A 22,747-nucleotide genomic window follows, 5' to 3' on the forward strand; every position below is an offset into this window, starting at 1 on the left:
TATTCATATCGTCCATATAAAATACTTAAAAAAATGCAAAACTGAAATTTAAATTTATAACTGTATAAATTTTTTAATTTGTAATTGTAGAGTAATTTTCTCCTAAGCTGAAAATGAAAGTAGAGAGTTGAAAAATTAGTTTGGTTAGGGATTGAAAGAAGAGGAAGAGGTGTGGTAAAAGGATCCAACGGTGGATGAGTGTGTGAGTGAGTGAGTGAGATGATTATGTTATGGTGAATTCAGAAGCTGAAGCTGAAGCTGAAAGAAAACAAACTTGACTGAGTTTCGTTCGGATCCTTTCTCCAACCAATTAGTTAGTTACGAGTTACGACTTCACTTCGCCATGTATAGCGGCTCCAGCGACGGCGAAACCCATGACGCCCCTCATCGGAAAATCCCCCCGGCGTCATCCATGCTGTGGGTCCGCAATCTTCGCCGTTTCATCGGATCCGGCGCCGGTCTCGGATCTGAAGCCTTGATGGGTCAGCTTTCGCCCCATTTCGTGGTTACATTTCGTTATTGTTGATGAGTTGTGTCGGCGTCGTCATGATCAGGAATCCGTTAATTGGGTACCGTTTTTTTTTTCAAACCCTAATGATTGCTCAATGCATTTTCCCCCTTTCGCAGAACTCGAAACGAAGAGAATTCTTCTCGACATTTTTAAAGAAAAGCAGAAGAAAAGCGCCGAAGCTGGTACAATTCCAAGTTTCTACAAGAAGGCACGTGAAACAAAGCATCGCTTCATCATATTCATTTTTCTTGTATATTTTATGCACGAATTGATTGCACTTACGCTTATTACATTCTTATATACTTTATTACCGATGGTGGACTCATGAAGACATCGTTGTGTTTTATTTTTTTTTAGGATGGGCACCTTTACAGTTGCCTTTGCATTTTCTCTCACAGTATTTCTGTATGAATATGTTTGTTGTAGTCACAAAAGTAACAACACGCAGATTGACTAGGTTATGGAACGAGTTCAAATCAATAAGATAACTGTCATTTACTAGTGCCCTGATGTTTAGAACAGACAGAACACACCCTTGTGTGTTGTATTGTATCCCTTTATGGGTCACTTTGTTTATTATTACGGGTTATATAGCATGGTTTGTGGATTTTTGAACTTTAGATTTGGATTTCTTTGGCATTCATGTGACACCCTTCGTGTGATCCAAACATTGATACGCTCTCATCTTCATTCAGAAACCTGAAGATGGATCAATCAGTCATAGAGTCCAGAGATTGGCAAAGTATCGGTTTCTGAGGGTATCACGTTCTGTCTTACCACTTTCTTGGTCATACTTGCTTAAACAGTTGATGTTTTCTTAATTGTTGACATTCCCAGTGTGTGTTGCTCAGAAACAATCGGATCTTTTGCTGAATGCTGATGATTTGGATGCTATGTGGGTGTGCTTAAGAGAGAATTGTGTGATTGATGATGCTACTGGTGCAGAAAAGGTTTGGCATTTTCACGTTTGTGTTATGCTTCTCCATATTTCCCAACTTTACGGCATATTAAACTAGATTTGCCTTATAATAAATCTTTTAAATCTACCTCAAAACTCTTAATGGAATTTTGCTGACACAATCGTATATGTTTCACAGTAATGAGTTAAATTTGTTCTACTTTCAAGGATGTCTATTTGCCTATCTAAATTATTTTTCTCCCTGTTAAATGGGTGATATAAGTTGCTTTTATTCACCTAATTTATAATTTAGCCAAGATTTTATCCTTGATAATCTCAAAGTTACTCTAACGTTGTTTATATGGATATGTTTTAGCTTTATACGCCATTTTTACAGTAATCCTAATGCAGACTTCAATTCGTTTCTTATAGATGAACTATGAAGACTTTTGCCACATTGCTTCTGTATGTACAGAACAAATAGGTCCTAAATGCCGACGGTTTTTCAGTCCTTCAAACTTTATGAAGTTTGAGAAAGATGAGCTGGGAAGAATTGCTATTCTACCTTTTTACCTTTATGTGATGCGAACGGTATGTCACCTGCCAATGTAAAATGTTTCAGTGGGATTGCTGTTTAACTCTTCTGAATACTTCAGCACAAATGCAGCTATATTATAGTTTCTTCATTAAAACTTTTGGTGTTGTTTGCATGTACCTGAACATGATGAATATATCTAATGTTTGTGGCAGCTACTGAATACTGGTTATGGGTTATGCAGGTTTCACTTACACAGGCAAGAATTGACATGAGTGAGCTTGATGAGGATTCTGATGGTTTTCTTCAGCCACATGTATGAATTCTTATTGCTGTTAGGCTTTCAATCATTTTAAATTGAACCATAAGTCACTATTTCATTTATTCACTTTTTACTTTGCAGTACGCATGTACATTAGTATTCTATTATAGGAAATAGTTACCTTGATATAATTTTATATGCTTGCTTTTCTTCAAATAGCAAGCATTTCACTGGTCAACGATGCTTATGGAGTGGTATCACATGTTTCACCTTGTTATGATTACATATCCTTTATTTTATTGGTGTGCATATGGTTCGTATGTTCTAACCTTATGTTTATACAGTGAGCAAACTCCTCTTTTGGCCAAATTTTGTTTTTGACAATTGTAATCTCTGGAGTGGTTTATTTAGTATGCTCAATATGAAGCTGGAAAATAAATTTTATTTGAACAATTTCTAACATTCTTATTATGTTAACCTTCATTATTATTTATTATTGTTATTATTTACTTTACTCTTCAGGAAATGGAGTCCTATATCCGAGGTCTGATACCCAACTTGGCGCAGTTACGTGACATGCCGGCTGCCTTCGTTCAGATGTATTGTCGTATTGCTGCACACAAATTCTTCTTCTTTTGTGATCCTCATAGACGAGGTTTGCATGGCTGATATCTTTTGGTTTTTAAGTTTAGATGTTGCTTCGTAGTTGTATTTCCTCTGTTTGAATATTGGTATTTTTACAAAAGATATTCTTTTTAGATTTTAGAATAATAAAAAGAAATATATTGAGGCAAATCCAAAGGGGCATAACTCATATAGCAGCTTTCAGTATGTTCTTTAAATAAGAGAAAAAGACAGAAATTTGAGTACTGAATATATAAAGTAGATTTCTTCAATGTTTTCATTGTAGTTTGCAAATTGTTACAGCTTGCAATCCTATCATTTTCAATATTCATCCTGTAATCGATTATCCAAATACGGGATGCGGTTTAGCAATTGTCATTGAAGTGGACTGTTGACCCCATAAAGCTATCAATAAATCATTAAACTCATTTACACGGAGAAAGTCCCAATATTTAAACCTATTGTTTCTGAGATTCAAGGAGTATCTAATCTGCATCTAATCAACACCTTGCTTGTCATATTTAGCACTCAAGGGAGCAGCATCTGTTGCCATTCTCCATCTGAGTTTTTCCATTTTCAGAATCCAACGTGTGGTACTACTGATGACTAGATGACACCTTGATGAAACACAATCTTCCCAAATATGTCCCCACTGAATGTCCCAGTCTCTATACTGGGTTTTATCAAATAAAAGCAATTGATGCTTAGATTCTAACCCAATTCAATTGCCACTGAAGTTGATTGCCGTGTTATAAAGTTTTGTACCATAAAACACTTTGAACTACCGTTGGCTGGTTTATTGTGGAATCTAGTTAGTAACTAATATTGGTGCTGTCATCCTGTCTGTTGCCTATTGCTTATTTGTTATTCACGAGACAACCTTGAATTTTACATCGACAATGGTAGTTTGTGCATTGCAAATTAGTTTCTTGAATACCACTAAAAATTACTGTTCCTTCAAGCACCTAAAATATAATTTTCAATTTCTTTCATGAATGTTCAGTTAGATACTATGTTGCAAATAATTTACTACTAATATAATAAGGCTACTAATATAATAAGGCCTTGAGCACAAGGTGGGATGCATTAACGTATTAACGTACCTTGTTCATAGTATGATGTAGAAATGAAAAACTGTTCCCATTGGTGGTTTTGGTTTTCAAGTTAAGTAGTAAGGGTCAGTAAATAAGTTGTTAGGTTAGGGCTCGATAAAATGTTGATTTAGTCATATCATAATCATATTTATCTTTTAAATGCTTGTGCTCAAGTACTTTTTCTGTTTGAATTTGAGCTAATGCAGATTATTTTTATCCTAGTATTATATATGGCGTTTTTTTTTTTGTATAGGAAAAGCTTGCATCAAGAAAGTGTTGCTTAGTAACTGTCTCCAGGAACTCATGGAGCTTCACCAGGTAGGTTGTTTAAAATGTTCTCTCTGCTGGTTGATATTGTCATGGGACCTTCTGGTGTTTAAAAGCATTGCCTCACATGATTAATTCGCTTTGTTTTTTAGGAACCGTGAACTGTATTTTGTTCTAACTCTGCATAAGCTTGAATACTTATTTTTTGTTATAATGTGTATTTCAGGAAAGTGAAGAAGAAGTCACAGACACAGAGCAAGCCGAAAACTGGTTCTCTTTGACTTCTGCTCAACGCATATGTGGTGGGTTTTCTGTATAGTTATGGGATTGAGATTCATTTACCCAAATCTTCTGCTCCATTCTTGTCCGTCATGATGAATTGAAATCATGAATATAAGTAGGTTTAAAACTATTTCCTGAATTTTTATGCAGACATGTTTCTTGCTCTTGATAAAGATACAAATGGTACATTAAGCAAGCAAGAGCTGCGAGACTATGCCGATGGGACTCTGACTGATATTTTTATAGAGAGAGGTAAAATTTACTATGGCAATACCCTTTTCAGATATGGTGTAATTTTTGGTACATATTCACCACTGGTACGGACGTCTATTTACATATTCTGAACTCCAATATGCTGGTTTCCTCCAATTTCCTATTGATAATTATAGTTATGGTTGATGCCCTTATATGTTCTCTATTTTTCGTGTTTCTAATTTTTAGTGCTGAATTGGAACATAATCTTAGTTTAGTTTAGCAATGTTTAACGTGAGTATGTGATTGATAGTTTGATACTCATTTGTAAATGAGTAACTAAAACAATGCACTTCTTGTAGTATATGATGAACATATTCGTCATGGAAAGAGTGGTGGTGGGAATGCTCGAGAGATGGATTTTGAGAGTTTCCTGGACTTTGTTCTGGCTTTAGAAAACAAAGACACTCCAGAAGGCTTGACATACTTGTTTCGTTGCCTTGATCTTCAAGGGAGGGGTTACCTCACTACAGCTGACATTCATTCCCTTTTCAGGTAAACTGTCATTCCGTTGGTATACTAGTATTTATTAAGTATTTTCCTCGATCTTTTGCTAGTATTTGTTTTCTTCACTATATTTCTTGGGCTTTTTTATTTTCATTTATGGTGATAATACTAGTTTCTTTCACAATAAGTTATCAAACTTTTAAACCAGTAAGTAATGATTATTTAATGCTATTATTGGAAGAATAGAAGGGGAGCATCTAGATGGTCAGATGTTGCCTGATACAATCTTCCTACAAAGAAGAGCTGTTGTTTCCTGCTTGCAGTGCTTGAGCAAGTGCTGCAAGTCTCAAATAGACAGTCACACATTAGTTATTAGTTATAAGATGGAACCCACGGAGATCGTTGGCGTCCTTTAACTGGCAATTGGATGTAATACTCATAATTTGACGTTGCTATTTAAACTTTGACTGACTAGCCCTTTTTTGTGAAAAAACAGAGATGTACACCATAAATGGATTGAGGGTGGAAACTATGAACTTTGTATTGAAGATGTGAGGGATGAAATCTGGGATATGGTTAAGCCAGTTGATCCACTCAAGATAACATTGGCAGACCTACTGGCCTGCAAACAGGGTGGAACTGTAGCCAGCATGCTCATAGATGTGCGTGGTTTCTGGGCTCATGACAATAGAGAGAATCTTCTCCAGGAGGAAGAAGAACCTGAAGAAGAATAATTCTGATCAGGGGACTTGCTAACATAAAACTTCTGCCTCGGGTACATTTCAACTTAGGATTCCTCACAATCACAAGATGTAAAACACTGCTCATATGTTTGAATTATTAAATCTTGAATTAGTTGTGTTTCTGGACATGTTAACTGTAAAAACATCATAAATTAGTGTGTATGTAGTATAGCCATGGGTTCAAAGTTCGGTCCTAAACTTTTGCCAAATGCTTATGATGATTGGAGATAAAGTAATGATATTGCTTTGTTATTATCTATGCTAAAAGTTGTCTGATACTTCTAAGAGGATTCTTTTCTTACAATAAATTGAAACTTTATACATTTTCACACCCAACGGGAAAAAAAATCAGTGTGATTGCGATAAATCAAAATTAATTGGGTAAATTTTCTTTTCCTTCAATTGCGCATTCAATTGGAGCATGAATAGGCTTTTTTTTTGTTTGTTTTATTAAATTAATCTTTGTTGAAAAGTTGTAAACAAGTTATATTGAGATTTTTTAATAGGCATTAACGTTATAAAAGTTTGTAATTTGAATTTGAATTCATAAACAATTTAATCGAGTTTTTGTCCCCATTTTTGTTAGATCGTTACGTCACAAATAGATATTAAATTACAATTACGGAGATAATTAAACTGAAGTTCTAATTCATGAATTGTTTGAAAATTTTATATTTTGTAACATTTTCACAGAAATATGACAAATAATTCAAAGCAGTTTTCAGAAGCTCAACAACCTGGTTATGAAAAATTATTTAATTTTTAAATGATTTAAAGATTAAAGATTTATGAAGTAATTTAAAAAACATTTTACATACAATGAGCGCTTAGGTTTGGAAATCTTTACCACATGTAAATTATTGCATTTTTAAAATATAATTAAATTTTGATCCGCGTGTTAAAAGTGTGTAATCAATATATTGGTAATAACGCATTTTATATATGATGAATTTGAAGTTACAAAAGGGAAATTCTTATGTATTCAGGGTATGCTGCTCTGTATCTGATCTTTTTATCCTTTTCATGTTATTGAAGGGAGTAAAGTAAAATAGATACCCTAGCGAATACAATTAATAGATGAAGGTAAGACAGTTTCTACAAGTCGTGCTAACAATTGGACAGTGCAAATATTAAGCTGTTTCCTCTTTATCTTTAAGCAGATAATACAAATGTTTAGCCATGATTCGGTAAACTCTTCTGTTAAGAGTAAAAGAAGAATTTGTGTATACATCAGCCATGTCGTTTCTCAAAACTTCATAAAGTTTGAAGGAAAAAAACCGTCGGCATTTAGGACCTATTTGTTCTGTACATACAGAAGCAATGTGGCAAAAGTTTCCGAAATTTATCTATAAGAAACAAATTCAAGTTTGCACTAGGTTGCTGTAAAGCTAAATAATATCCATATAAAGAGTGTTAGTGTAACTTTGAGATTATCAAGTTGAAAATCTCAGCCAACAATAAAATAAACTTTTATGACCCATTCAACAAAAAATAATAATTTAGACAGGCAAATAGGCAGCATCTTTGAAGGTTGAGTAAATTTAAATCATCACTGAAACAAATAAGATTGTCTCAGCAGAAAAATTCCATATGATATGTTTTATGGTAGATTTGAAATATTTATCATACTTTTAATAAGGCAAATCTAGTTTTAATATGCCATAAATTCTGGAAATATGGAGGAGCAAAACACGAATGTGAAAATGCCAAACCTTTTCTGCAGCAGTAGAATCATCAATCACACAGTTCTATCAAGCACCCCCACATTGCATCCAAATCACCAGCATTCAGCAAAAGATCATATTCTTTCTGTATAAACACGGGGAATGTCGATAATTAAGAAAATATCATCTGTTTAAGCAAGTATAACCTAGAAAGGGGTAAGCCAGAACATGATACCCTCAGAAACTGATACTTGCCAATCTCTGAACTCTGTAACTGATTGACCCCTCTTCATGTTTTTGATGATGTTGAGAGTGTACCATTGTTTGAATCCACATTAAGGGTCTCACATGAAGGCCAAAGAAATCCAAATCTAAAGTCCAGAAATCCATAAACTGTCTTATAGAAAAAATGACCTATAAGGGGATTCAACACAATGCAATATATTAAATCTAAGCTAAAGGGTGCTTCTTAAACAATTTAAAATATATTATATTCCAAAATCAATTATTATAAATACCAAAATATTTCTGAAGAAGAAACCCGAGAGTATAAATTTAAAAACCACAACAAACAAAAATGTTCAACAACGTCTCTCTATATACAATAAAGAATCTAAAATAGCCTACAGCTAAACACCACAATCCTGTTTTATCCCACAGGAGAGGTGAAAGCAAAAATTTTCCCTAAAACTTAAAATTCATCACCATCCATGGGCAGTTAGGCATCAAATAACAACGTGCATCTCAAACCATCAAGTTCCCTTGTGCCCTTGCCCTCTTGTGACTCCTCTCAAAACCTCTAAAAATTTTATGAGAGAAACAAGCAGGCTTGATGGAACACAGCTCTAAAGTGTAGACCGAAAGCATTCTAGATTTGCAATGGAATGGGAGCAAAAGGTTAAGGAAAGGCTATGGATCATGAGCTTCAAATTACTCAAACATAGTGGATAAATTATGAAATTGAGTCACTAGACAAATCACGTTCCTCGTTACCTCATGTCACTGCTTCATTGTTATTCAATCCCTCAAAGACTGCCAATCATGGAGAAGTTAAGTTGGTTGTCCAACTACATCCAGGTACCCTGATGATTTCCTTTGCTTCCACACCCGTTCTCATCTTCTTGGAATCATCCCATTTTCCAACAGTAGCATATATGCTTGAAAGAAGAGAACAATAACCAGTTGTATCACTCTCCAGTTTAATGCAATGCTGAACAGCTATTTCCCCAAGATCCACATTATTGTGTAATCTGCAAGCAAGAAGCAGAGCTCCCCAAACACCAGCGTTGGGTTGCATTGGCATATTTGTTATAAGCTTATATGCTTCATCCAAATATCCTGCCCTCCCTAAGAGATCAACCATGATTCCATAATGATCAATGGAAGGCACCAGTCCGTAGTTCTTCATGGAGTTAAAGCACTGGTAACCTTTTTCAACCAATCCAGCATGATTATAGGCAGTTAGGAGTCCAGTGTAGGTGACTAAATTAGGAATAATACATTCAGCAAGCATCTGTTCAAATAACTTGATTGCATCAGAGGCCTTTCCATTTATTCCACATCCGTATATCATTGCAGAATATGCAACCAAATCCCTCTTTCTCAGGGAATGGAATAGCTCGTATGCCATTCCAATGCTTCCACACTTTGCATACAGATCAATTAAAGCAGTAGCCAAATGATCATCCAAAACAATTCCAAAGTCATTCATACGTGATTCAATCCAGGACCAATGTTCCAGATCCCCCAATTGAGAACAAGCTGATATAACACTAGCAAAAGTCATTTTATCAGGATGTATGTAGATATTGGGTTTAAGCATATCATTAAATAGTTCAAGGGCTTCCTTGGGTTTGCTATTTTGAGCACAACAAGCTATCATAGCATTATACGAGAGCAAATCTTTGTGATCCATCTGGTCAAAGAGCTTACGAGCAGAATCAACATCCCCACCCTTCGAATATCCAGCAATCATTGTTATCCAAGATACACAGTTTCGCCTGGACATTGAATCAAAAAGTTCTCTTGCTGACACTATGCTTCCACAATCAATGAAACCAGTGATCATTGCATTCCAAGAGGTCAGATTTCTCTCTGGCATTAGTTGAAACAAAGTACACGCCTGATCCATATTTCCTGCTTTGGCATATCCAGATACCATAGAGTTCCAAGATATAACATCTTTATTGGGAATCTGACCAAAAAAATCTTGGGCCTCATCCAAGTTACCTGCTTTTAGATACCCAGATAGCAAAGAATTCCAAGAAACCACACTTCGCTCAGCCATTTCATCAAACACGTGTCGAGCAGTCCTCATATCACCCATTTTCGAGTACAAATCAAGAAGGGCCGTTTGTACATAAACACAAGTATCAAATCCAAACACATGAACTTGTCCATGAATTGATACACCTCCCAACACGTTCTGAATCCTAGCACATGACTTGAGTGCGGAGGAGATAGCATGTGAAGTTGGATACAATCTCATCCTGGACATTTCAACATATAGAGAAACAGCTTCAGTAAATAGACCCTTTTGAGAGAGGAACCGAATCACACAACCCCACGAGAACGAATCTGGATTGTGCAAATGGTGAAGCATTGAGTAGGCATAGTGTGCCACAGTTCTGTAGTTAGTGACATCCCAAAGAAGCATGTGATGGATTAAAAGGGGTTGAAGAAAAGTAAAACCATTGATCAATATGTGGGCATGGATTTGTTTTGCCTGTTTCACAGTTGAACATTGTTTCATCAAGGTTACCAATTTGGTAGCTACCATTTAAGCTTTCTTGGATTGCTTCAAAGAAGAAACATCAATCACCCAGCACAAGCACAAACCTTAACGGCAGTTGCCAACATTAATATGTTCAATTAAATTACAAAATTTAATTGCATATTTTTTTTATTTCTTTCTTATCTTTGATTGGATCAATCAAATTACAAAACTTTCATAACATTTTATTTTATTTTTTCTTAATTTATTTCTCTTCCATTTTCATGTTCTTTATCTTTTGTGATCAGTTTTCTTCATTTTCCCATGATGTGTCAGCTATTTTCAGTTTTAGGAACAGGTGTTAGTGATTCAGTCTTACAAACAAATACAATTGAAAACATTAATGTGGTTTTGTCCTTTACTGCATATGTGGTGGGTCCGAAAACACAAACACTGACTTGTGATATAGTCTATGCTTTCTCATATAAAATTAGTAACTTATTAACCTAACATTGTTAACTTTTAAGAGAAAAATACAAACCCTAGAAATATTATTAAAAGATTTAATAATATTATCTATCGTGAATATCATGAATAAATTATAAATCATCCTTGTTATGTTTTTTTAAGATAATTGTCATAAAAATTATTAAATTTATTATATAGTGGAAACATGTGTTTTAAATTTTTTATGGTAATAAAAGTAAAATATAATTAAAAAAATTATAATAAATTTAATAAAAAATAAGTCTAATATTTGTGTTAAAATTATGACAATTATATATATATATATATATATATATATATATATATATAAGAACAATATTTTTATAATCCTAAAGTTATATAATAATTTGCATAAAAGAATGTACAATTATAAATTTATTTGAAAATTATGATTATAGTTATAAGTTAAAAATACTTTCGATTTTTATAGGTAATATTTTAGGATGCTAGAAATAAAAAGTAAAATAAAGAATATAACATATAAAAAAAATACAAGATAAAATTACATATTCAACAAAGAGACAAATATTACTAACTCAAAGTCAATTCTATTTACTCCTTTTGTGAACTAAATTACAAGTGTAAAGTACTTATTCTTTCTATTTTTTTATACCCCATATTCTATAAAATTCACAATTTTTATATAATTTGTATATTTTTTTAAACAAACACATCTTACAATTAAACAAGTGTTTAGTTATTTTAAATATTAAAAAACCTTAAACTAAATAATGAAATTTAAATTTTTTATTTTAAAATTATAATTTTTTATTATACTAAAAATAAAATGAACCTAAAAAGTTAGAATAATTACATATTATTATTTTCAGAGAAGAGAATTCGAGCAACATAAACTATGAAAGCAATAACTTTTATTTGGAAGAATAAAATTGGAGTAAAAATTAAAGAACTTTAGTATACTTTTACTTTTATTTATTTTTCTTGGATTAAATAGTTTTATTTTTGCGGTCTCAACGGTAAGTTGTAAAAGCATATGCATGCATAATTAATAATTAATAAAGCAGCAACGTAGCCAGCCAAATCCCTCTTTTGCGGGCCTCACACTGACACTGCACTATTTAGCATGCTAACGTGCGCATCCTCTGTCTCTGTCTCTTATTGTCATCAATGCTATGTTCTGTCTGCACTCCATCATCTTTTCTTCTCTCTTCTTCCTAACCACACCACAATCTATTATAAAAAAACTGCACTCACTATCTTCTTACCTTTTTCTTTTTTCCCCTTTTTCTCTCATTATTGTGAATCTGATTACTATTATTACTCACTTTTTTCTGGGCACAGACACCCCAAACCAAAGCAAAGAAACTCTTCCAGAGACTGATATCAAATAATGTGTCTTCCCTTTCTGCCTTTTTAGGGTTACTTGCTCACTCATTCAATCTTCATTCTTCTCTGCTGCACCTTTTCTTCTTCTTCCTTCCTTTTATCAACATGTTTGGCTTCTCTCGTCGTCGTATGAAACTTGGCAGGTATATCAACCGTTTCTTTCTTCAATCACTTGATTTGGTAACCTGAGTTGCAATTTTAGAGTGTGTTTGTGTGATGTAATAGTGTGACATTTGTGTTGTGTCAGATTAAAGGTGCAGCTTTCTGAGGCCAACCCGGGAACCAGAACTCCAGTCAGGCAACCCAAAAGAAATGGAAACTCCAATGTAAGATTTTTTTTTTTTTTCAGCTAACTCAATTTCAGTTATATACTGGATATTTTTGTCATAGTCAATGTGGGTGGGGTTTCCAACATATTTTCATCTCCACTCAAATTATGAGTTTGGATTGTGGGATGTTGCCTAAGTTTTAAGGTTGTTTCAGGGAGAAGGAGATGCAGGGTCCAGTGGCCATTCTGATGAAGTTGATTGTCTGCCTTCAGCTGAGATAAGTAGTTGTGCATCAGGTAGCTCAGAGAACTGGATGGTGCTATCTATTGCTGGGGAAAAGCCCACTCCTAGATCCAATGTCTGTAATCTTATCATTCTTTTGCTTCTCATCTTTTTCTGGACTGCAAGTTTTATTTTTCCATTAGTACTAGTATACAGGGATTTGGCTCCTATAGACTAAACAATGGTAAAATGAGTATCAACAAATGATATTGTAATACATTCATGATTTGTTTCAAATGTGCAGCATGCAGCAGCAGTCATTGGGAATAAGATGGTGGTGGTAGGCGGTGAATCTGGGACAGGCTTATTGGATGATGTACAGGTATAAGTGGGAGATTGTTACTGAGATTGTGAGCAGAAACATGAACATTATTTACTACTTTTACTAGCTTGTTTGTTGGTCATCTCAACTAGGTGCTATACATTTTTATTTTCAGGTGCTGAATTTTGATAGATTTTCATGGACCAAGGCATCGTCAAAGCTTTACTTATCACCAAGCAGTCTGCCACTGAAGATTCCAGCATGCAAGGGCCATAGTTTGGTACTTATGTCCTATTAGCAAGATATTCTTATCGACATTGCTTCATTGTGCAAAACATGGGATAACATGTCTCAATGCATGTAAAGGTCATAAAATTGAATTTCTCAAACAAGTTGAAAAAGCAAATAAGGGGCCCAATGAGTGTCCATATACACACTATTCGTCAGTGTCAACACCCAATTTCGTCGGTGGTGACTCCCAAATCTTTTTTAAACCCGTTTTCTTTTTTTGGTTCGCCCTCCCGTCGCGATTCCGGTTGCGACAGTCAGCAAGTCCTGTCTGCAACAAATGAATGTTCTACTTAATAATGATAATCAATCATATCTCGTTGCATGACCCCTTGGTCTGATGAAGCAAGTGGAGGAATTATTAATTATATATTATATAGAAAGTCTGGGCCCTCCAACATACGATGTTCATAGAAAGAGAGGTTTGAGAGAAAATTTTAGAATGGAAAAGACAGCATTTTCCAATTTTAAAAACTAAAGGAAAATCCACCAAGAATATGTTTCACGGTAATAAGTAGAAGCTTGATGTGAGGAACAAGAGAAGTACCATAGCTAGTTGACTACTTCAACGTACTCTTATGCTTGAGCTTTGTATCAATTATATAAGTTATAGTAATAATTGATATGATTTGTGTCTGTTTTTGAGTCTCTTACACTTGATAAACTGACAAGGTATCCTGGGGGAAAAAGGCACTTTTAATTGGAGGGAAAACAGACCCGGGAAGTGACAGAATTTCAGGTTCACTTTCACGCTATCTACCTGTAACGGCTCTTTTCTGTCTAATGTTGTGAAATTATTCTGATTGTAATTTTTTGTATTTGTTTAGTATGGGCATTTGATACAGAGACAGAATGCTGGTCACTGATGGAGGCGAAAGGAGACATACCAGTAGGGATATCCGTTTCTGATATAAATTGCTCTTGGGCATTGTCTTTATTGATATATTGAACCAAATGCTAGTAACTGTGATGTTATGATACATATTTTGCTCCATCATATTATTAAATCTTGATGATTAGAACGTAAAAAAAATGAACCAGATCATAAATTATGATTGATTACTTCCCAGTGAATGGAAAAGCTTTGTTTTGCAATTAAATTGATATTTTTCGCACTCAACAAGCATGTAATTCTCATGTCATGTTGCATTTGAATGCTGTTTAGTTACTGTAACAACCTGTAATTGCACATTTACTATAACTAATGTATCATCCTTTTCCTTGAATTAAAATCTATATATGGACTCTAACACTTCGAGTTTGTTCTTGGTAGGTTGCTCGCAGTGGTCATAGTGTTGTTAGAGCGGGCACTGTTTTAATATTGTTTGGTGGTGAGGATGCAAAAAGGAGGAAACTGAATGATCTGCACATGTTCGATCTCAAGTCCTTTACATGGCTTCCACTTCACTACACGTAAGTGATTGAAAGAAAAAGAAACTTTGGAAAGAAAAAAGTTGGACTTAGTTGTGTTTATGTAGGCATAATAATCACCCAATACTCTGATGTTATGTTGCTTTGCAATTATATCAATTGTAGGGGAACAGCACCTTCTCCTAGATTCAACCATGTAGCTGCTCTTTATGATGATAAAATTCTTTATATATTTGGAGGATCATCAAAGTCCAGGACCTTAAATGATTTATATTCACTTGACTTCGAAACGGTGAGTAAGTTCTGTAGGTCCATATGTGTCTATATTCTATACTGAAATACCATGCGGATGACTTCATCGACCATTTAACCTGATAAAAGTATATATTTCTTCAGATGGCATGGTCACGAGTAAAGATACGAGGTTTTCATCCATCACCAAGAGCTGGTTGTTGTGGTGTCCTATGTGGTACTAAATGGTTTATTACAGGGGGTGGAAGCAGGAAAAAAAGTATGTTTTGCAATGGAAGCATTTGTTCATGACATTAAACCTACTATTCTTTGTGTCTTTTGAACTTCTGCTATCTTATAACTGTGGAGTAATAATTTATACATTGGCCTGAAGTGTTTTGTCTGGTGTCATTTCTGTTGGTTGTGTAAACTGTCAGCATTTCACTTTATTCTTCAAGCTTGTTGGGCTATTTAACTGGAAAAATCAATATTTTTATAGAAACGGTTTTTCTTTATCCATGGGGCAGTGAGTTTTGATGTATTAGGGGTATCTGGAAAAATCTGATTGTGTTGGGAATTCTGACTAGAAAGGAAGCATTGCAAGATTTTACCCTTGGCTCAAGCGGCCTAGCTGAAGTTATATGTAATATAAGCAAATATTGTTAAAGTAGTTTTGATTATATTTAGTATTGCCTTCTTTATGCGTTTTACTGCGTCCTGTACATTATTTCACAATCTAAATACTTGCCTTATTCTGTTATCTTTTTCTCAATATTCCTTTTTTTTCACATTGCAGGACATGGAGAGACTGTAATATTTGATATTGTAAAAAATGAATGGTCTGTGGCGATCACTTCTCCTCCATCTTCTATCTCTACAAACAAGGTATGGCTCTCATTCATCTGCTGTCACATACTGGCCTCACTTTTTTCAACTTCCATTTCTTTTATTATTTAATTAAAAGCTTATATTAAATGAATAATGGCTAATTAAGTGATTATGATATGCTGATTCCATTGCCAAAGGTCCATGGGCATTCAAATGAGTTTTAGTCAATAGATTTTTCGTTTCTTGGTTAACTTTGATATGGTGATATTTTCTTCATAGAATCAGTTAGATAGACCACCACGCTGTTGCGAAGTGGTTAACTGTGAATTAGATATCTATCAAATATGATATTCTCATTCATTGTTCAAGCCAATCAATTCATTCTTATAATTATTATTTCTGATGTCTTATATTTGATATGCATGGCCATCCTTTCTTCTTGATAAATTGAACAGATCTATGTTGAATTACCAGGGTTTCAGCATGGTACTTGTGCAGCACAAGGAAAAGGATTTTCTTGTTGCATTTGGGGGATCCAAAAAGGAGCCATCAAATCAGGTTTGACAGAAGATATGAAGTTAATATTTGAGTTTATTCTCATTTGAATTTAACATTTTTTCTTCTTGACTTAACAGGTGGAAGTGTTGATAATGGAAAAGAACGAATCAGTAGTAGGGAGACAATCAGCTCCCAGTAAATGTTCAGCCTCTGTATTACTTGAAAAGCATTCATCATCTGCTAGATTTGCCTCCCAACTTAAAGATTGTTCCCAGCATTTAGTTGACTCAGTTGCTAGACAAAATCTAGCTTCTGCAATTGAACATGGTTCTGGCAGGAGATCTCTGTCAGAATCCTTGGTTGCTGACCCAAATTTCCCCCCCACCAACACCTCCCTCCGTAAACAATTTGATCATGATGAAGAATACAATACTGATCTCAAGATGGACAAGAACTCTGATGGAAGTTCTTTCCCTCGGGTAAAAAATTTTTCTTTCATTAGCCTTGTGTTCTCTTATATATAAAGTCTTGGCACCTTGGGCATTTTATCTGAAACATCTAAAGAGCTTTATGCATCTTGTTTCAACATGCATACAAATAATATAAATGTAAATGAGATTTGTTTATATCATGTATTTGGTATGCAGATTGTGTAATACAAATAATACAGATGTTATTTTATAATTTGAGAGTCCATTGTCAAAACCAGATATTCTAATGTTAAAAGATCTCAACACATGCTAATTTTAGCAATAATTCCTATTCCTATCCTTGTGCTAATGTCTCTGACAAGAAAAGATCGAACACGGTGTTTTTATTTTGACACATTTCAGGCTGGTGATCACAGAACAAACGAAAATGACCATGGCAAACAGATGAACACTGGTGGAACCAAGAGCAATATAGAGGAACAGGCCATGTTATCCGGGATTTCAAACCAACAAAACCTAGTATTTGAAAATGACATGCCAGAAAGTGATAATTTGTCATTTTCTGAAAACAATAAATCAGCATCAAATGTCTATCATTACTATGAAAGTAAAGTGGCTTCCCTGATAAGGAAAAATGGAATTCTGGAGGGACAACTTGCAGCTTCCCTGGCAAGCAAAGAAGCTGCAGAGAAAAGCTTGACCTCTGTTCTTAAAAGTAAGCAGGAAATGGAGAGGAAAATGGCAGATGCACAAAAGGAGATGGAAATGATGAGAGAGAAGCTGGCCAGTCTAGAGTTGGCCCAGGAAGAGGCCAACAACCTATCAAACATTGTACATTCTGACAACGTACGACTTGAGCATGATGTGGCCTTCCTTAAGGCTGTTTTAGATGATACTCAGAAGGTAGTACATGCATGACACCTCATTTGATTGGAGCTTCTGCATATATGTTTATTATTATTATTGATTGATTAAAATTTGCTGTAGGAGCTGCATTCTACAAGAGGAGTCATTGCAGGAGAAAGAGCAAGGGCATTTCAACTACAGGTACATCTTTGGATCGATTAGTTTAAGATATGGCCTTTTTTGTTTCCAATTAATGTTTCCATTCATCTGTATCGGGTTCATGTTGCTACAATGTTTTAACCGAACTTCTCCTATCTTTGTTGCGTGTTGTACAGTATGAAGTTTTTCATCTCAAACAGAGATTGCAAACAATGGAAAATCGAGCATCTACCACACCCAGGAAACCGTTTCATGTCCAGTGATATGAATGAATAATGTTCGAAGTAGCTCATTCCACTTTAAAACTTCATGTGTACATATATTCGATCCAGTGAATCACACCACAAGTGCTGTTTTTTGCAGTAAATATAAGTTAATAATTCTATCTATATTTGAGGTAAATAATTCCTTGGATGAAGTTCAAGTTTGGTGTAAATCTTATTTAATAACGTGATTTCGTTTCTAACACTAACAATATTTTCATTCCAGTAGCGACAACTTCCTGTGTAAACAATTTGAGCTTTAATTTCTCTTAAGCCGTTTGCATGTTCCTGGTTTTCTAAGAAAAATACTCATTTAAGATAAATTCATAGGATACATTAATAGTAGAAAGTTTGATTTATGAGGCAGTTATTGGCTGTGTAGGAAACTAAAATGAAGAAACTAATGGTGGCCAAAGATTTACTCAATTTTTGATTTACTTAATATATACGTACACTTATTTATTTATATATATTATAAATATGAAATTAATTGCATGAGATAGAAGAGAGGTGCAGTGAGAGAGAAAGAGAAAGGACAGAGAGGATGCGCACGTTAGCAGCGCGTGGATGTCAGTGTCAAGTCATTGTTTGGGTTCCGTATAAGAAGGATTTTGGTTGGGAAGTCCTACCCTACTACTTTTTTATTGTAGTCTGTAAGATAGTGACTATAAAATAGAAACACTACTTTTTTTATTTTTCTTCAAATTTTTAAATCAAATATAATTTACCATTTTAAACTAGACCAAACCAATCTAATGTGGACCACTTGTACCCTTACCCTGGTAAGACTTTTTCACATGATCAGAAAATCTAAAGGATCACACAACCAACTTCTTTATCCAAATTACAGTGCGGATTTTCATTTCATTGTAGTAGGTTTAACAAATTTTGGTGATTTATATATAATCTTAAGTGTTATGTTAGCGTAATACAACATTAAAAAATATATATGAAAAACCCAGTTAACCATTGATGCATGAAAACAGAAGCTTAAAGATTGGGAAATTTTAATTGCTGATGTATTTTTTTTTATAGATTTAAACAAATATTAATGGGTAAATTTATTTGTTTTTTTTAACGTTTTAGTCATTTCTAAAGGCAATGTCACAAAATCCATCAATCATAATAGTTGGAACCTTATCAATGACAATGTTCACTATTTTTAGTGGGATAATATATATTTTTCGTAAAATTTATGTAATTTGTTGGAATTGAATGGATGTGTGGGCGTGGATTTGAGAAAAAAAAATGAAAGTGAAGTTATTTAGAATAAGAGAAAGATTTTGAGAAATAATGAAAAATTTATTAAAATTTGTGAATGATTTGATGAATCAATAAATAATTTTTTAATTAAATTAATTAATTAAATATATTTTTAAAATTAATTTTTGTTTATATATTTTAAGTATTTATTATATTAGAATAAAAATAAATATTTTATTATGTTATATGTTTTTAGATATATATATATATATATATTATTTACATATCTTTCTTTGTAAATCTTTATATAAGTGTGAAAAAATTAAAAAGAATGTATTGTCTTTTGTACTGAGTTAAAAGTTCAAAAATCAATGTAACATTACTCGAAAAATAATATAAATTAAGATTGAAATTTTTATTCTCCTCTCAGTCAAGTTACAAAGAAATATTTATGATTTATTCACTTGAAAGAATTTATTATTTAGAGAGATTATAGAGACATGATTTGAGGGTGAGTAACATGTTCATTATTAGAGATTTCAGAAGGAGGAAAATGAATGAATATGTGGATTCCCTTATCTTAGCATCTCTCCTTGTGTGAGATGATTTGAGAGTGATTTAAGGATGATTTGAGAAAGATTACTATTATGTCTTCCATTCATTTCTTTATTTTTTTCTTAATTTACTAATAATGTTGCATAATTATGATAATAATATAAAAATGCGACTTTTAAAAATATGCACAATAATAATTAATATCCCAAATGTCTAAATTGTTTATAAGAAAATAGTTGGAAAAGTAAATATATTGTATTATTATTTTTTTATTAAAATATTTGTTTAGTTTATTAATTTAAATATTTTTTATTAAGTAAATCTAACTTATCTAAATATGATTTTATATTATTCTCAACATCAAGGCAATTTAGAATCTTGTTTTTTTTCAATTAGACTTAATTTTTAATATATCACATTAATCAAATCACTCACAAACTTTCATAATTTTTACTTGTGTATCTACTCACTTTCACCTCCAAATTCCATAAAAAGAACAACACAAACTTCATCTTCTAATCCACCCAAATTCATCATTTCCTTCTCTTCCAAATCAATAATCACAAGAGACCACATTCTTAGATAGAAAAACATTATTTTTGTTATATGTACATATATATACAATATAATTTTATATAATTAGATTTTATTATATTTTTATAATAATATAATAAAATATAAATTAATATTGAAATAATAATATTAATTATAGATAATAATAATATTATAAATAATAAATTGTAGTAATAATAATAAAGTTAATAATAAATAGAATTTACATATCATTTTAACATAATTTACACTAACTGTATTTTATTTTAATAATCCAATTTTATCAATTAAAATGTTTTTTAATCTATCAAACATATTACATCACACACTAATCCCTATAAACTTTCATCTCAAATTCCTCTCTTTCTTATCATCTTTTTCCTAATTCAAACAATTTCATATTAATCTTTTCTTTTTCTCTTAAATCCACTTAAATTCATTCTTTTAAATCCATCTTCAACTCTAAATACAGCCTAAAAACAATCAACCATATTAAAGAACAAATTCATCATAATTTAATTCGAGAAGTTGCTTTATACTAATAAGATTAACAAAAATTAAAATAAGTATAATATATATATATATATATATATATATATATATTTATTTTTTTTACTAATAAATATATTCATGTTAACAATAAGTAGTGTTATATTCAAAATGCTGAGTTTTTTTATGCATTATTCAAAAGTGTTGGATATTTTTATTTTGATTTTTTGGTTTAACTCCTTCTTTCTTATAGTTTTTACTTTGCATAAAAAATTATATTAATTTATATAGTAAAGAATTATTTAAAAAATGACACTACTTTAAATTTAACTTTAATCAAAATCAATTTTATTTAAAATTATATTTGGTCAACAATCCTTTTATATATAAAAACCACTTCTGCATTAACATATAATTTATTGAGTGATATTGAAATCAAACCTTCTAAGAAGTTTCTGGGTTTGAATTTTGTAAACAAAAGAACATAACTAAAAGTATCACCCACATGATTCATGTTATTTTTCTGCACACAAATGGAGGAAACAGACAGTGTTGCAGGTGTTCCAACAGTCTCTATCATCTCCTCTCTCAAACTTCATTCTTCTCCATTAGACCATGCCAGCTTTTCTCCTACTTGAGAAAAAAAAAACATCATATCACTTATAATTATGCTCCACTTTTGTGTTCTTGTCTCTTTGTTCAGGATCTAACTATTTGATGATGTTATCAAAAGTGATATTTGTCGAATTCACTTCTATTATAATTTGTGCATGCATGCATGTGTCCCTTTTCAGCTAGAATAATGCTACATACATGTTAACTTTTAAATAATTAATTTTCTACACATTTACTTTTTCTCTCCTCCACATCCATTATCTTCTCTCTTGTTTTTCCTTTTCCATATCCATTATTATAAAAATTTAAACTCACCCTTTTACTTTCCAAAGTATCATATCTACTCTCCAAATTTGTTTTTCTTATTTCATTAAATAACACTTTGTTTACATTTTCTTTTAAAAAAATTAGTCTTTTTCATTATATTAGAAATTCAAGTGAGACTAAATCTCACATTAAATAAAAATAAAAAATTTCAGTATGTTATGAGAAAATTAATTTTATAAACTCATTATTTTAAAGTTTTAAATTAAAAACAATATATTTCTTATATGAGAATTTGACTTGGTGTCTTTTCAGCTAATTTCTTTTAGAAAATTTATCATATAATTTTGTTTTAACAAGTCTCTCCATTTTTAACGGGAACAATTCTTTTGGATAGAAATATTAGTAGATTATATTTGTGCACAATTTTAATTATACTATACTTTACGTTAAAATATAAGAAGATTTTGTTGCTACACTTCCAAAGTTACTTCAAAGCATAAATAATTTGGAGTTGTTAGGAAAGAGAAAATTTGTCCTTACTCTTGACATGAAGAAAACTATTCATAACTTTCTTTGAATGATTTGGGGAGATGAAACTGAGTATTTGGTTGGGACACAGCTCTTTGATAGGAAGAAAACTTATGAAATCCAATAATAATGACTCGCACCAGAATTTCTTATTGACATAAAATTATAAAAGGAATTCCTAATCACAACTCAAACTTTAAAGTTGAAATTCCAATAATATTAGTATTCATCAAGCAAATTGTTTGTGTTAAAAAATGAGATTAATAATTGATGGGTTATGCAAATCAAGAGAATTGAATTAAAAATTTAAATATGGAGTGAAGGAATAAACAAATAAAATAAAATAAGATTTTTGTCTAAGTTATATATTAAAATATGATAAATTGTTTTTTCGGTGTTGCTCGGTCATTGATCCACTTGGACTGTGAAAAAGGTGGAGTAGACCTATACTCGTTTTTTTTTTTTAATTTGAATTTTTTTGCTGATTTTTTATGTATTGTTTCTCTATGGTGTTTTTATAGTATATTGATTATTATTAATTTTAATGTTTTAAAATATATTAAAAAAATATTTAAAATATTAATATATTTTTAATACTCGGTAAAGGACAGCCAACAAAACTAATAAAAATTCTGGAGTCCACTTTTTCTCGTATTTATTCTCT

The 22,747-nt window shown here is 32.3% G+C and overlaps 3 protein-coding genes and 1 non-coding gene across 6 annotated transcripts; 3 read left to right on the forward strand and 1 right to left on the reverse strand.

Annotated features, from left to right (window-relative positions):
- The first annotated feature begins 122 nt into the window (after positions 1 to 122).
- Positions 123 to 6,182, forward strand: FASS (tonneau 2 (TON2)). The gene is made up of 12 exons (XM_028064980.2): positions 123 to 482; positions 628 to 719; positions 1,207 to 1,269; positions 1,363 to 1,461; positions 1,842 to 2,000; positions 2,189 to 2,260; positions 2,729 to 2,861; positions 4,178 to 4,242; positions 4,418 to 4,493; positions 4,624 to 4,725; positions 5,028 to 5,220; positions 5,669 to 6,182. The coding sequence occupies exons 1-12, from the start codon at positions 344 to 346 to the stop codon at positions 5,904 to 5,906; spliced, it is 1,431 nt and encodes a 476-aa protein (XP_027920781.1). The 5' UTR covers positions 123 to 343; the 3' UTR covers positions 5,907 to 6,182.
- Positions 5,421 to 5,538, forward strand: LOC114179991 (small nucleolar RNA snoR104). Its single transcript, XR_003603571.1, has one exon. It is a non-coding gene; the product is annotated as a small nucleolar RNA snoR104 (small nucleolar RNA).
- Positions 6,183 to 6,891: 709 nt separating the features above from the next.
- LOC114177327 (Tetratricopeptide repeat (TPR)-like superfamily protein) lies at positions 6,892 to 10,630 on the reverse strand. 3 transcript variants are annotated; one of them, XR_014993584.1, is made up of 3 exons: positions 8,573 to 10,630; positions 7,815 to 7,950; positions 6,892 to 7,724 (listed from the first exon to the last, which is right to left on the reverse strand). XR_014993584.1 is itself a non-coding variant. In XM_085670874.1 (1 exon), exon 1 carries the CDS (start codon positions 10,356 to 10,358, stop codon positions 8,619 to 8,621), a length of 1,740 nt encoding a protein of 579 aa, XP_085527000.1. In that variant the 5' UTR covers positions 10,359 to 10,630; the 3' UTR covers positions 8,105 to 8,618. The 3 variants fall into 3 exon arrangements, 1 of the variants encoding a protein (XP_085527000.1); XR_014993583.1 differs by having other exon boundaries at positions 7,815 to 7,993; XM_085670874.1 differs by lacking the exons at positions 6,892 to 7,724; positions 7,815 to 7,950 and having other exon boundaries at positions 8,105 to 10,630.
- Positions 10,631 to 11,939: 1,309 nt separating this feature from the next.
- Positions 11,940 to 18,035, forward strand: LOC114179509 (Galactose oxidase/kelch repeat superfamily protein). The gene is made up of 16 exons (XM_028065868.2): positions 11,940 to 12,289; positions 12,394 to 12,472; positions 12,630 to 12,773; positions 12,942 to 13,019; positions 13,135 to 13,239; positions 13,920 to 13,986; positions 14,075 to 14,136; positions 14,521 to 14,660; positions 14,784 to 14,910; positions 15,015 to 15,129; positions 15,646 to 15,734; positions 16,152 to 16,235; positions 16,313 to 16,654; positions 17,009 to 17,509; positions 17,594 to 17,653; positions 17,788 to 18,035. The coding sequence occupies exons 1-16, from the start codon at positions 12,252 to 12,254 to the stop codon at positions 17,872 to 17,874; spliced, it is 2,118 nt and encodes a 705-aa protein (XP_027921669.1). The 5' UTR covers positions 11,940 to 12,251; the 3' UTR covers positions 17,875 to 18,035.
- The last annotated feature ends 4,712 nt before the right edge of the window (positions 18,036 to 22,747 follow it).

This window comes from Vigna unguiculata, chromosome 3 (genome assembly GCF_037176805.1).
Source record: "Vigna unguiculata cultivar grain cowpea cultivar isolate G323 ecotype 2 chromosome 3, ASM3717680v1, whole genome shotgun sequence".
NCBI classification, from domain to species: domain Eukaryota; kingdom Viridiplantae; phylum Streptophyta; class Magnoliopsida; order Fabales; family Fabaceae; genus Vigna; species Vigna unguiculata.